The 15,499-nt window shown below is 43.5% G+C and overlaps 1 protein-coding gene across 1 annotated transcript; it reads left to right on the forward strand.

Annotated features, from left to right (window-relative positions):
* The first annotated feature begins 4,312 nt into the window (after positions 1-4,312).
* On the forward strand, positions 4,313-15,045 carry PDCD7 (programmed cell death 7). The gene is made up of 5 exons (XM_072962223.1): positions 4,313-5,195; positions 7,196-7,334; positions 12,607-12,843; positions 13,111-13,198; positions 14,798-15,045. The coding sequence occupies exons 1-5, from the start codon at positions 4,329-4,331 to the stop codon at positions 14,919-14,921; spliced, it is 1,455 nt and encodes a 484-aa protein (XP_072818324.1). The 5' UTR covers positions 4,313-4,328; the 3' UTR covers positions 14,922-15,045.
* Positions 15,046-15,499: the final 454 nt, after the last annotated feature.

Raw genomic sequence — 15,499 nt, forward strand, 5'->3', positions numbered from 1 at the left:
GGCCATTGTAGTGGTGTATCCATAATACAGTGCCATTTTTAAAAGGATGCAGATATCTGAGCTGCTTTATTCTAGTGATTGGTTGATCTTTGACACTTTCATATTCCTCTAATAAATTCTAGTTGTAGATTCCACAGACAAAATGTCTGTTATTAAGGTTTGTGTTAAACATTGATTGAAAACCCTTACTTAAATATCCTACATGGGCCCCACACTAGTAAGCTTTCCAAGAAGCACAGTACTCTAGCAGAGGAAGCAAACACAAACATCAGTACATTATAACAACAGAAGTGAGATGCCAGGTATGGTGGCACAAAAAGGTGGTAGCCCAGATGGATCTGGAAGAACAAGTAGGAATTTGTCAGAAAGGAATAATGAAAATTAAATAAAAATCTCAAGAAATGTGACACAACTAGGGAGCTTTAGGAGTTGAGAAACAGGCAACATATGACTTAAATATTACTCCTCTGAGACGAACGTTGAATATGTTCTCTCCCCTCTACATCCAACTTTGCCTTTCATTAAGAAACCAAATGATGGAACCATCAAACCTATAAAACTATACGTGCTTCAGCACCCAACCTTTCTCTCCAATTACAGCTGAAGGATCCCTTTAATCAAAACTCAGTCCCTCCACATCACTATTAGGGGATCCCATCGTCCCTCTCATTTCTCAAGGCCTTCTGTTATTTTGTTAGTATCGTTACTACGTTATTGGTCTCCTTCCTTCTGAAACATTCCCAGCAGCATCTAAACACTGCCTAGAATTTCTTGTCCTATAACAAACCTCCCAAGCTTATTTTTCATTTGTTTGTCTTTCTAACTACTATAGTCCCACTGTGGTGAAGGCCATGCCTGTTTTCTTAACTATAACCAGTACCTACCGTAGTGGTTTGGTGTGCCATACATTTACTTATTTTTTTTAGAGAATATCTTTTATGCCAGGTTAAGTTGTACTTTTATGCAAAAAGTAATAGGGAGTTATTAAAAGGGCTTTAAGCAGGAAAGTTGGCCATCACTTGATGTGGATCTTAGATTGTTGGGAAGGGAAGGCTTTGAGGAAAATGGAGGGAAACATGACTGGCGGCCTCCTTGTGGACATTTCTTCAGCACTTGTCCTCTATCTCCTACCTCATCACTTTTTATCCCACTTTTCGGATCAGTTCTCATCAGCAAACAAAACACAACTCCCTTGAACCCTTAGATGTTGATCTTGCTGTTTCCAGTTCCCTTCCAGGCTTTGATTCTGAATGAGGTGAGAAGCTGTTGGAAGGCTTTGCACAGAGGAATGATAAAATAAGACAATGTTTTAAAAGGCCTCTGGTTGCAGTATAAGTGAACAGACTATAGACGAGCAATGATTGAATAAGGGACACTCAGGCCCATTGTAGTCCTACCAGAAGATGATGGATTAGACTAAGATGATAGCAATGTAAGTGGAAGAGTGGATGGGTAGGTATTTTTGCAAATGTGTCTGCAAAGTGGTATCCCATGTTCTTCAGTGGGGAAACTCAATATTATAAAGGTGTCTGTTATCCCTATGTTAATTTATAAATTTAACATTCCAATAAGATGCCAATAAGTTTTAAAGCTAAACGAGGCAAAGGGATTCTAAAGTTCATGTGTAAAAATATGCTGGTAAACAAGCAGAATGATAATGCACACTCATAGTGCTTACTCTGTGTCATTGTTCATTTTAGCACAACTCTGTGAGGTAGATGGTATTATCAATCCTTCTAGATGATGAAACTCAAGCCTAGAGTGGTAAGTAGCTTTCCCAAAGTCACACAACTAGTAAGTAACAGCCAGGAATTAACCTCAGGTAGATTGGTTCCAGAGCCTCTCCACTTAACACACCAAAAGAAGAATGAGGAGGGACTGCATCTTGTATTTTTAAAATAATATAAACCTTTAAAAATTTAAGTGTGTACCAGTGTATGACAGATCAATGGAAAAGAATGTAAGGTCTGGAAATAGATCCCCGCCCCCCTCCCCCGCAAAAAAAATATATACATACACACATATATATGAATTTAGTATTAGAAAAATTAGAAAAAACATGCAATAAATTACATTGAGAACTGAGTATCCATCTAGACAATAAGTTATATCCATACCTTACCTAATACATTTTAAGATGAAAACTGAAGCCTTTAAATATTACATACAGTATTACATAATTACTTAATATATAAGATATAAGTAAATACTATGTAGAATATTACAAAGAGTTTCTGAGAAATACTAGAAGTCCCTTGGGAAGTGGGGTCAGGCTCTGATTGGTTCTTCTCATGATACAGAGCTGGACTCTTACCCAGGGTATCATCTATTACTTGACTGCTTTTAAAAAGTAAAGATCTAATCATGAGATGCTAGAGCAATTGGATATCCAAAGTTGGGGTAGGGGGGTGAGGAGGACACCTCAACCAAAGTCTCACACCTCATACAAAAATTAACTCAAAATGGATCACAGACTTAAATGTAAACCTATAAAACTTTTAGAAAAAGCACAGGAGAAATTTTTCAGGATCTAGGACTGAGTTCTTAGACTTGCCTCCAAAAGCGTGACCCATAAGAAGAAAGACTCATTAAGTTGGACTTCATAAAAATTAAGGACTTTTGCTCTGAAAAAAAGGACAAACCAAAAAGCATGTTAACAGGATGAAAAGACAACCTATAAACTGGGAAAAATATGTGCAAACCACATACAAAGGACAAGTATCTAGAGTATAAAACGAACTCACAAATTTCAATAGTAGAAAACCAAACGGTCCATTTAGAAAATGGGCAAAAGACATGATCAGACATTTTAATGAGGAGGGTATACAGCTGGCAAATCAGCAAATAAAAAGACACAACATAACTAGCTGTTAAGGTAGTGTAAATTAAAGCCACAATAAAATAACACTACATACCTATCAGGATGTCTAAAATAAAAAATAGTAACACAAAATGCTGATGAGAATGCAGAGAAAAGGGATGATTCATATATCTGGTGGGAATGTACAGTGCTGCAACCACTGTGGAAAACAATTTGGCAATTTCTTTAAAAACTAAACATTTAACTGGCATATGATCCAGCAATTGTGCTCCTGGGCACTTATTCCAGAGAAATGATGGTTTGTGTTCACACAAAAACCTGTATACAGATGTTTATAGCAGCTTTATTCATGATAGTCCCAAAGTGGAAACAATCCAAATGTCTTTCAGCAGATGAGTAATTAAAGTATGGTTTCGTTTAATCCACACCTTTTTTGCACACTTGATTACAATAAAAAGGAACACTGATACAACCACCTGAATGTAGTTCCAGAGGATTATGCTGAGTGAGAACAACAAATCCCAGAAGGTTATGTACTATGTGGTTCCATTTATATGACATTCTTGAAAGGACAAAAGTTACAGTAATGGAGACCAGATAGTGGCTGCCAGAGGTTTAGGAAGGAAAGTGGGTGGGACTATAAAAGGGCAAATAAGGGATCCTGAAAGTTTGGAAATGTTCAGTATCTTGACCATCAAGGTCAACATCCTGGCTGTGATACTGTAATACAGTTTTGCAAGATACTACAATTGGGAGAAATTGGGAGAGTACACAGGATTTTGCTGTACTATTTATTACAATTGCACATGATCTACAATTATCTCAAAGAGCCTTCCGTTACCCTCCTGCTAAAAACTCTCCAGTGATTTCCCAGTGTTCTTAAGATATGAGATCCTGGACGCTACGATCTCTGTCCAGCTCCCAGGATCACCAGGCTCCGGTCGGACTTTCTGTACTCTATCCACCCTGGCATTCTGTGAATTCCCGCAGCAGACCTACTCCTATAGTCTAACAGGGGGCTTTTGTAAATGTTCCCATCTGAACTGTGCCTCCCTCTCTTCCACTATTTAACACATACTTACCCTTCAGACCTCAGATAAAGTCTCAAACAACATTCCCCAGCCTTCTTAACTCAAATTCTCCTATAAGCTCCTCTTGCCCCGTTTTCCTCTTTGGTAGTATATATTCACTGCTGCACTTCTGCATTTTTTTTTTTTTGCATTATTACTTGATTAATGAATTTTCTTTACTGGACAGGTAGTTCTACGAGGAGCGGGACTGTCTGTTAGTCTCACTGTAAAGCTGCTAGCTCCGTATCTGGACTGCAGTGTAAGGACAATATTCATAAACGGAAGGATTGAATGAACGACCACCATTCGCCGGGCTCTCTGGGTCGGGTGCGTCAAACTGGTGTCGCGCGTGGTACTACGTCACTTCCTCCCGGAAGACCCTATCTTGAGGAACCACTCAGATTCCCGTCACTTCTCAGAATCCCTTCGTCGTGGCCATGGCCCTGCCGCCCTTCTTCGCCCCAGGTCGCCCGGGCCCCCCACCCCCGCAGCCGCCGCCTCCCGCTCCCTTCGGCTGTCCGCCCCCGCCGCTACCCTCCTCGGCTTTCCCGCCACCTCTTCCCCAGCGGCCCGGCCCCTTTCCGGGGGCCTCCGCCCCCTTCCTCCAGCCCCCGCTAGCTCTGCAGCCCCGGGGCCCCGGGGAAGCCTCCCGCGGCGGCGGCGGCGGCGGCGCCTTCTATCCGGTGCCACCACCGCCGCTGCCTCCGCCACCGCCCCAGTGCCGGCCCTTCCTGGGGACCGACGCCGGTGAGCGCCCGCGGCCGCCGCCTCCAGGCCCAGGGCCGCCCTGGAGCCCGCGCTGGCCTGAAGCGCCGCCGCCGTCCGATGTGCTCGGGGACGCGGTCCTGCAGCGCCTGCGCGACCGGCAGTGGCTAGAGGCGGTGTTCGGAGCCCCGCGGCGGGCCGGCTGCCCATTGCCCCCGCGCGCGCCCGCCGGGCCCAGCCTGGGCGAGGTGCGCGCCCGGCTGCGCGGGGCCTTGCGCCTGGTGCGGCGGCTGCGCGACCTGGGCCAGGCCCTGCGCGAGGCCGAGGCCGACGGCCCGGCCTGGGCACAGCTGCATGCGCAGGCCGAGCCGCTGCGCGCCGAGCTGGCCGAGAGACTGCAGCTGCTGACCCAGGCCGCCTATGTGGGCGAGGCGCGGCGGAGGCTGGAGAGGGTCCGGCGCCGCAGGCTGCGGCTTCGCGAGAGGGCCCGGGAACGCGAGGCCGAGCGGGAGGCAGAGGCCGCGCGGGCAGCCGAGCGCGAGCAGGAGATTGACCGCTGGAGGGTCAAGTGCGTGCAGGAGGTGGAGGAGAAGAAACGGGTAAGAACAGCGGGTGCACACGGGGGAAGGGTAGGGTGTTTGGCACCTGATAGGGCGTGAGGCTGTGCGCTGTCATTTCCCAGGTCTAAGCCTCTCTTTCCAAATTCGTAAAATAAAAACACAAGTTGCCTTTCCGACCTCGTATCTCCATAATGGTTGCGTGTTAATGGTGTGTAGTACACAACACAAATGCTTTAGGTGTTCTGCAAAGTTCTCTAAATTCAAAGTGTAGGATTACACAGTCGTTTTTAAGGGATGACGGATCTGTCTCCTGCTCCAACGTTCTGTCCACTTGCTAACATTCAAGACAAACGAGCATCTGGGTCCTTGGGTCTTGTACTGCCCTAGGTGATTTTAAGAATACAGAATAAAGAGAACTTGGAGTCTTGTCTCGAGGAACATATACCCTAATTAGCTGATGGAGTAAGAGTGGTGATTTCTCCAGGATTCCTATGTTTACAAGTTTTAAACCTCATACTCCCCAGGTTCAACAATGGTGTTTTTGAGCACTTACTGTATACTAGGCACTATGCTTAGGTCCTTACATATGCCAGATCTCGAATTCTTGTCTACCCCAGGTAGACAGTATTAATCCCAGTTTTACAGATTAGGAAATTGAGGCATAGAGAGATTAACTTTCCAACTATCCACACAAGAGGTTTGTGGCAGTTTCACACCTGATTTGAGCCCAGATTGTCACATTCTAAAGCTTATTGATCTCAGGTTCTTAAGTTGAGGGCCAGGGTGAAACTGGAAATTGATCAAATATTTAAGGCTTTCTCATTACTTTTGAGTGCCTCTAGGGACTCCCTCTCCCCTCCACTCTCCACAGCCAGCTGGTGTTTCCTCCCTCTTCCCTGTGTCTGTTACTGCCCTAGAATCTGATACAACTACCCTCTGAAGTGTACTGACGGCAGGCTTTGTCTTCATGCCTCCAGGAATATATCAGTACTTTAAAGGAAAATACTTGGAGGCAATACCTTAATCCAAGGGAGTTTGAGTTGGTTCAACAGACTTAATGAGGGGCCATTATGGCAGATCCGGTGCTGGGTGCTGGAGATAGAGATGAATAGGACATAGTGCTTGTCCTTGAGGGGCTTAGAACACTATGAGGGAACATGTCTGTATTGCATGGTGTGTGTTAGGATTTCAACTGTAGGTGCTATAAAGCCCAGAGAAGGAATTTCTAATTCATTAAGGGAAGATATCAAGGAAGTCTTCCCAGATGATATGGTGACCTTGAACTGAGTCTTGTAGGAAATGTCAGAGCCAGGTGAAAGCAAGAGGTGCAGTTCCAGAAGAAGAAGTAATACAAGCAAAAGAGTGAAATAGCATGGTGTATCTGTAATGGTGAAATTACAGGCATTTATTTGCCAGATGGGAAAGAGAGCTTTAGTCAGAAGGGTCCTTCCTGCCACTCACTGTCAGGGTACTTGGAGACAGAGTCCTGTGAGTAGCGACTTGAGGAACCAGGGTTGTTTAGTCTACATGTGAACCAGCTTAAGAAGAGTAAGGTTGGGTCTTCAGATGTTTGAACAGCTGTCATATCAAACAGATCCTTGGGACCTTACAGCAGTGGAACATAAACTGTGCTTAAGTTGTCACTGAGAACGTTATAGAGTTCTGGGCCTTTCCAGCCCCATTCCTTATCTTCCCTGCTAGTCTGAATCTTTGGATCCCAAAGTCTGAATTTTTAACAAGGGAGCCCCAGCTTAACAAGACAAATTGTATATAGATGTTCCTCGGACTACACTTGGAGAAGCTCTGAGGAAGAAACCGAGACAAGAGCCCACATGGAGGCTGCAGAGAAAATAATCCCTTGGCTGAACCAGTGTGGAGGGGAGTTGTGCATGGTCCGGGAAACTGGGATGCAGAGCCAGTAGAGTCTTTCTTAACCCTGGGACTGTCTGGTCCTCTGAAATCTCCCTTCCAAGCAGGGTTTCTCTGCTGAGATAAGTTGTTCCTTGTACTAGATCTCATGGCCTCTCTTTGTCCCTCAGGAGCAGGAACTTAAAGCTGCTGCTGATGGTGTCTTATCTGAAGTGAGGAAAAAACAAGCAGACACCAAAAGAATGGTGGACATTCTTCGGGCCTTGGAAAAATTGAGGAAACTCAGGAAAGAGGCTGCAGCAAGGAAAGGTAACTATGGCTTTGCATTTCTTCTTCTGTTCCCCTGTTCCTTCTCTTTCTTTACCCTAGCATCCACCACCCTCTCAAATTTTTGAAGGAAAAATGCTTGATACTTCATTATTTTCACCCAATAGGGTAACTAAACTTGTCAGCAGTACCTCAGAACTTTTGAAGCAGGAAGCCTCAGAAGATGTTTAGCCCTGGGTAGCCAAGATTAAAAAGGATGTGGGAACCCACTGCACTGTCTTCCTCTTAACTCATCATTCCCACCCTAGGCATTCCTGGCTATGCTTTTTGAGTGAGGTTGGCATGGCTGGTCAACTTTGCCCGTATGTTAAGGTGAAAGTTGTCCTTTCTTTACTTGGTGCTTCAGAAGGTGTGGAAAACTTAGCATAGTCCTTCAGATACATTCCAAACCTGAAACATTGATATTTGAAGAGGTAGGATGGTTGCATGGGGCAGGGAGTGCCCTGCAGACTGCATGGTATGTCACTTTTGGACTCAGAAAACCTCAGTGGTCTCCTCTTGCCTCTAGAGGGAGCACTGTTTTCTAGAATCTCCCCAGCTGTGCCTTTTGTTTTCCTGTCTGGATCTTTGCTCTTGCCAGTCTGTTTGTCTGGAGAGTCCCATCTTGGCCGTTTTACGCTCTCACTATCCTTCAAAAATAAATACAGATGCAGCATCCTCCATCCTTCTCTGATCTGGGCCGAGGTGACCTAACTGCTCCTTCTCATTTGCACCTGGCTTGTGACAACATGCTGCCTTGTTTAGTGGGCTGTCGGCCATACACATTCACCAGGGGTATTTGAGAGTACACAAATTAGCAAGTACCACAATAACAAATAATTTTCCTTGTGTGGTTTAAAATATAATTGAAAACTCCAATTCAGACCCTTAATAAAATTTTGTTGGGACATGTGCATTCGGTCAGGCTCATTCACTAGCTAAATGATTAGCTTCTGCATGCCAGCCTCTGGACTGGCTGGCTCAGATTCAGTCTCAATCAGATGATCCCACAGGGTATTCATGAGTCAGAGGGATGTTTGCATCTACTGTGTCTTCCTATATCTCTTCCTTACAAGAATGCAAAACCTGAGGGCTGCTATTTAATATTCCCCTACCTCATGTCCTCCGTGAAGTGAATGTTCAGTAAACTTTTACCAAGTGAATTTACCAGCATAATTTTTCACTATTAGTCTTCCTCACTTTTGTCGAAAAGAAGGAAGAAATTTTAGGAGAAATTATGCTCTAAAAATAAGCAGGCTCAGTGGAGTTAACTGACTAGAATGTGAAATGATTTAGTATCTAGTAACTGGTTTTGTTAGATACTTTAAAAAAAACAGAGCAACTTTCTGACTTCTCTCTTTAAGGCGTGTGCATCTCCAAGTAAGTGCTGAGAGAATGAGCTTGGATGTGTAAGCAGGGCCGTGTTGCAGAATGTCTTATGGGCTAGGCTAGACATCTCACCCATGCTTAAAGCTGAGTGGAAAATCTTCCCAAGGGGAAGATTGCAAGCAGAGAGTGGAACGATGACAAAGATCTGTGCTGGCAGAGCAGAGCAAAGTTTGTGGTTTCTAGGAGAGAGGAAGAAAGAGAGAGACTGATAAGGCTGCTGTAGTCTGGGCAGGGATAATAAGGGAGTGTGAGCTAAGGGTCAGATGGTGAGTTGGGGAACAGTAAGTGGATTTAAGAGATATGAATAGTGTGTGTATATCTAATGGGGAACTCAGCATGTGGGAGCTGAAGGAAAACAGTGACTCAGGTTCTCACTTAACCTATTGACTGAATGATGATCCATTCTGACTGACTGACCAGCAGATCAGGAGGAAGAATAGGCTTGGGGCTGACGAGTTCAGTTTGAGGCCTTCTGAGTTGGTGGTACCTGTGGTGCATTCTGGATAAGAGTTCATCAGGATGGACCCGTGAGGAGGAATGACCTTGAGGAGATTTTGTAGTGTGAGATGAGGGCCAAAAAGGCAAAACCTAGGGAGTGTCAAAATCAAGATGGATAAGGTGAAGGCCACAAAAGAGATCAAGGGAGCTCAGAGAGCTAGGAGGAAAGGACCTTCTGGAAAGTGGTAGATGCTCAGAGAGATTGTGTGATCTTGAGCATTGGTTTTTCCTCATCTGTAAGAAGGGGAAAAAGATAGTACCTATCCATGGGGGGTCTTGCGATGATTAAATTAGTAAACATGCAGAAAGTGTTCAAAATAGTCCTGGCATATAGTAAGTACTGTATAAGTGTTACTTTTTTTTTTTTTTAGTAATATAAAGATTAAGAAACATCATGGGAATTAGTACCAAATAGATCATTAGTGACCTATGTTAGGTGCATTCCAATGGGGCGGTTTGAGTAGAAGCTGGACTAGACTCAATCAAAGAGGGAACAGGAGGTAAGAAAAGCAAACAGTGAGTTTAACTTATTAAAAATTTGCCTGTGAAGAGAAGCAGGAGGGATAGTTGATGGCTCAAGGTCCTGCAGGAGGTTGGGAGATTCATATCCCAGGTGGAGGGGTTAACTTAAGTGAAGAAGGACCCATCTTTCACTTGAATGGAAATGAATACAAGGGTGAGTAGTAATACACAGATAAGTGAAGTCAGGGGCCGAAAGTTAAGGGATTTCCTGCCTGATGGCCTGTTTTCTCTGGGGAAAATGCTACATGGTTTGCTAAGAGTAGAGAAATAAGGCTTCAGGAGAGCAGTGAAGGTTTGAAATGATTGCTGTGAGGCATGAGTGAGAGCCAACCAGAGACGCACGGGAGTAAGGCTGCAGGAAGGTGCTATTATGAGTCCAGAGCATATAACTGTATGCTGGCACTAGGTCACATAATCAAATGACTCTGACAGGCGAGCACAGAGCACAGGGCTCTGGGGTTTTGCTTTATGAGTGAGAATGAGTGGAAGAAGGGTGGAATCTGATATATCAGAATGGAGGTTTTAGTGACACTGACAGTCTTGGAAAAGAAGGAGGTAAGTACCCAGAGGGTAGAAAGTCAGAGAAGAGAATAATTGGGTCTATGACTTCAGAGGTGGACACTTTTTTCTGATCATGCCAAGGGCCACAGACTGGGTGAGGCCTTAAGTTCTGGGTGGCTGAAGGGGGATAAAGACGAAGGCATTAGTACCCAGGAGCTGCGGAAACTAGAGAAGTTACGGTTAGAGGTGGAGGGAACCTAGACCATGTCAGTACTGGGGGGGTCCAAGGAGGATTGGGTGAGGAGTACCCTTTCCGAGAGAGTGTGTCATGGTGGGCAGGAGTGATCCCTGAAAAGTTGAGGGAAAGGGAGGTTGGGGAGCAGGGCGCAGGCCCAGCCGATCAAGAGGGAAGCAGGCCACACCTTCTCATGGGTCTGGAGGCACTTTTAGGTTGATGGAATGTCTGTATTTTTGCTGTACCGGCAGATTTTAGTACTTACTACAGAGACCGTATGACCCACAAACCTAAAATATTACTATCTGGCCCTTTATAGAAAATGTTTACCCACCTCTGGTTGAGATAAAGAAATTAAACAAAACTATGAAATTATTATGAAGCAAAATATTGGCAGCTTAAATTTCTCAGTGCATACAAATTTTATGTTTTGGAAGACGTTGGCAACTTAATAGAAGATGGATTTGAGTTAGTAGAGTTTCCATAGGTGGGAATGAGTGGATGAAAACTTGTTCAACCAAAGAAATCGTAAGAAAATGATCTGGAGAAATATTAGCTTTGGAGGTGAAGACAGGAGAGCTGCAGTCTCTGAGGCAGAAAAGAATCAGACCTCCAAATCAAACAGCTTCACAAGACAGAACTGCTGTATTTAAGGAACTATTATTTTATGACATTTATCAGCCAAAATTGAAAATCGAGTGCTCAAAGCTGGCAATATTGTACCTGACTGTGGCAGCATTAACTGCCAAAACTGTTGAAAATCTTTCATTCCTTGAAGACATAAATGTTTATTACTTTCTCTGTGTCAAATGTTAGATACTGAGTAAATGTATAGTTATTTTAGGAAACAGTTTAGTACCACATTTAGGTTAGTCTTGGAAATATCTGTAAACATTTCCACTCTTGAGAATTTCTTTTACGGAGATAATCCATGGGAAGGAAAAAGTAAACATGCCCGAGTATTCATTGTAGCCTTATATGATAATGGGACATTTGGAGCAGCCTAAGTTTCCAGGAATAGGGAGCTTGTTAAGTAAATTATGGTGCAATGATTTGTAATTAAGTAATTATAAAGACTGGAAAAGAGTGTAGGGAATGGAGATGTGGAAATTACACACATAATGTAGAACTATATGGACAAAACACCTGGAGGTTCAACATGGGGAAATAAAAATGGTTGATTATGTTAGTGGGCTTAGGATTTTTTTTTTCTTCCTTGTATCTGGTACTGTTAAAATGCTTTTCATAATAAATAGATTTTCCTTTATAGTCAGGATGGACCACACCCATATTACTCCAGAATGAATCACCTCGCAGCTTCAGCAGCTTTTATCCTGCAGGGCCATTATGGTAGTGAGTGCACAACTGCAATCCACCTAAGTATTCATTAAATTAGAAGTTTTTTCCTCATGAAATTTTATGAAAAATTTCAGACGTGTACAAAAACAGAACACCTAAATAAAACACCCATCATCACCTATGATGTCATTATCACACCTAACAAAATTAGTGGTAATTCTTTGATATCACCTAACAATTAGTCTGTAATCAAGTCTTCCCAGTTGTGACTCTCGCCATGTAGACTCTACTGTTAGCTGACTTCACAGTTAAATCAGGGTGACCAGTCATCCCAGGTGTCCCAGGACACTGGGCTTTCATTCCTAAAACCAGGCAAATGAAACATTTGGTCGCCCTGCTCTCAGCAGCAGACTGTGAGGTTATTGTGGTTGGTTAAGTATATTTCCTCCTCACTGTCCAAGTGTCCAAGTTCGTACTCTTATCAGAGGAAGAATTGTTTATTAGTTGGTTCTGGGAGTCTGTGCTATAGAAATTTTACAATAAAGAAGTCAATGACAATTCCTTCCTTTAGTAGAGGAATTCTCCAACTGAAGGATCTAAATCAAAGGTTAAGTGGTGTGATCCAGAAAGAGGAGTTAGCAAAAATCAGGGGAGAGTCAGATTAGTTGAAGACTCAAGAAGATCAAATTGAGCCTTTGAAGATTGGTTAGAACTTGTAAACTCTAGCCAAATTCATACTGAAAGTAGGACTTTGAGTCTGCTCTTTAGAGCATGAATTTGTGGACAAGAAAAAGTTTGTGTCTAAAATGCCATTTGGTTCTCTTTGCCCAGGGGTCTGTCCCCCGGCCTCAGCGGATGAGACTTTTGAGCATCACCTTCAGCGACTAAGAAAACTCATTAAAAAGCGCTCTGAACTGTATGAAGCTGAAGAGAGAGCCCTCAGAGTTATGTTGGAAGGAGAACAAGAGGAAGAGAGAAAAAGGGAATTAGAAAAGAAACAGAGGAAAGAAAAAGAGAAATTTTTCCTTCAAAAGCGTGAAATTGAGTCCAAGTTATTTGGGGATCCAGGTAAGTTCCTCTGTAACCAGTGGAGAAAAGGAAGACACTAGACTGACAGCTCTTTTCCTCATGGATGACTGTCACTTAAGCTAAGAGGTGGTAGGTGACAAATGTTACCCTTAGGATTTGAAATTCTAAACTGTATCCTGGAAATCAGGATTAAAGATGAAACACATTTGATCCTATTGTATAGTCATAGGCTTGGTCCCCTTGCCTTGAGAAAGACACTCTATATATGAAGTGTAATGACATGGTATTGTGCCTTTTCTTTTCCAGATGAGTTCCCTCTCGCTCACCTCTTGCAGCCTTTCCGGCAGTATTACCTCCAGGCTGAGCACTCGCTGCCAGCACTCATCCAGATAAGGTCAGAGGGCCATTCTCCATGTCTTCTCTCCCTTAGGTAGCCAGAAGTAGTTGACAAAGTGCTTATGTTGTGGAGGTCTACTGCTGTATCATTTTTTTTTAAGTTCCTTGTGAGTTTATTTAATGTTTCCAAGTTCCAAGGATGCCACATACGTCTTATTTAATCCTCATCTATCCTTGAGAAGTAGATGTCCCTATTTTAACAGGTGAAGACACTGAAACTCAGGTTGTGACTTGCCCTTTGTATTATCCCGTGCTGCAGTGGTTCTGTTGACTTAAAGCACTGATTTCATTTTCCTGATTCTTTTCTGCTGCTAAACAAACCAAGCAAGAGAAACCCTCTGTGTATACTTAGGTGTTTAAGGCTCACACTAACTTGTGAGTTCCTATGGGTCAGAGCCAAGAGAGCTAGGAACAGTCCCATCTTAATCTGCAGTTACTGGTGAGTTACTGGTAAAGTTTTCAGCTGAGTTTCATTTTCCTCACCTATAAAATGAAAATAGTGGACTAGAATGTGGCCTTCAAACATGAGCAGTAGGACCCTCCCCAAATGCAGTCTTTTGAGAGATTAGTTTGTACGATAGTTAGAATGAATGAATGGGTTCCACAGACAGTTTAAGTCTGTTATCGACTAGGGAAGCACTTTGTTGTTTCTAGACTCCCCAGAACATCTACTTGGGGCTTAAGAGGTCTTAAAACCTGGCTTGAAAGACCACTGAACTAAGTGATCTTGAAGTTCCTTCCAGAGGTCCAACAGTGCTCTTTTGCATACCAAGTCTATGTTCTGGGAAAAATGTACTTCTGGCTAGTATACAAATGTTAGTTGATTCTCATTATTCACAGTAGCTGTATTCTATAAAGCTGCAGACGCTGAATTGGAGAATGCTGAAGTGATGCTCCTAAAGGAAATGCAGACTTAGGTTCCTGGGAGCCTACTGACGATTCGTCAGCCAGTCAACACATAACATTGAACTCATGGCCAATAGCACTATAACTCATGCCTGAAGGTCGCTTGTGTAACACATTCTCCGTAAGGCACATCACAGCCTTCTCATGCTGGCCAGCACTTCAGCACTATTCTTGGAGACCATTTTAAACAGCAAAATGTCAATAAAAAGCATCAATGTGACTAATATGGTACTAGATAAACTACAAAAAAGACACTTGTTTACAGTCAGCTGAAAACCAGAAGGTGGGTGTCACCTTGTTCCGCCTCGGTTGGAAACATGCCGGTTGGTGACTCTGATTTTTCACTGCTCTGTGCATGTCAGCAAGTGACCATGGAAACACCATGAGAAATGATTTTAGGGTTAGAAATAAATTTTAGTGAATAGGCAAATTTGCAAATACAGAAGCTGCAAATAATGAGGATCAACTGTATATTATTTGGTTATCCATAAGATTATAAGTTCTTTGTAGTTTTTTCCTCTTTATATGTATATTTAAGAAAGTCTTTTGCATAATTCCTAGAAAGCAAGTTCTTTAGTGGATTCATATCAGTCATTTTAAAGCTAAGTCCTGAAATAGAATATTTAGTTGCTAACATCTTGCTTCAAATAAAACAAAAAATAAATAGTTGTTTTACAATGTTCTTATTAAGGCATGATTGGGATCAGTACCTGGTGCCATCTGATCATCCCAAAGGCAACTCCGTTCCCCAAGGATGGGTCCTTCCCCCGCTCCCCAGCAACGACATCTGGGCAACCGCCATTAAGCTGCATTAGTAAAGATGCTCCGGGAGTGTGGTCCAGCCAAGGCTCTTTCCAGCTCTAAATATTAGTGATGCTGCCATCTTCTTGTGCTGTAGACTAAACCACAACCTTTAAACTCCGTTTGGCATTGCCCAACCCAGAAGTTACATTTTCCTTCTGTGCTCTGTCCTGGCCAGAGGTGCCTCTTGAATCAGGAGATTAATAAGTTTCTTCAGGAAAGGACCTAGTTGAACTGGGGTTATTATGACAGGCAGTGTGACCCTGGTTCACCGAATTCGCCTCTGTTTTGAGGGGCTTGGTCCAGAGTGACTTGTAAGTTTATGCTTATCTTCCTTGTGTGGTGATGGGTAAGTACACTCTATATACATATGCAGTTGACACAGGTGTGCACTGGGCAGATTTAGCAGGCCTTTCCCTAGTCCTGGTTGTGAAGGCAGGCTTGACGCAAGACCTCCTTACCCTTCCTGCCCAAACAGCCCTGTGACTTCCAGGAAGGGAGGTCAGAAATGCTTTGTCTTTGGTTTGTGAATCCCACTTTTGGTGTAGCTGGAGAGGCTGCAGGCTGGGCTGCCGGAAGGGCTGGTGGCCTC

This window comes from Vicugna pacos, chromosome 6 (genome assembly GCF_048564905.1).
Source record: "Vicugna pacos chromosome 6, VicPac4, whole genome shotgun sequence".
Taxonomy (NCBI): domain Eukaryota; kingdom Metazoa; phylum Chordata; class Mammalia; order Artiodactyla; family Camelidae; genus Vicugna; species Vicugna pacos.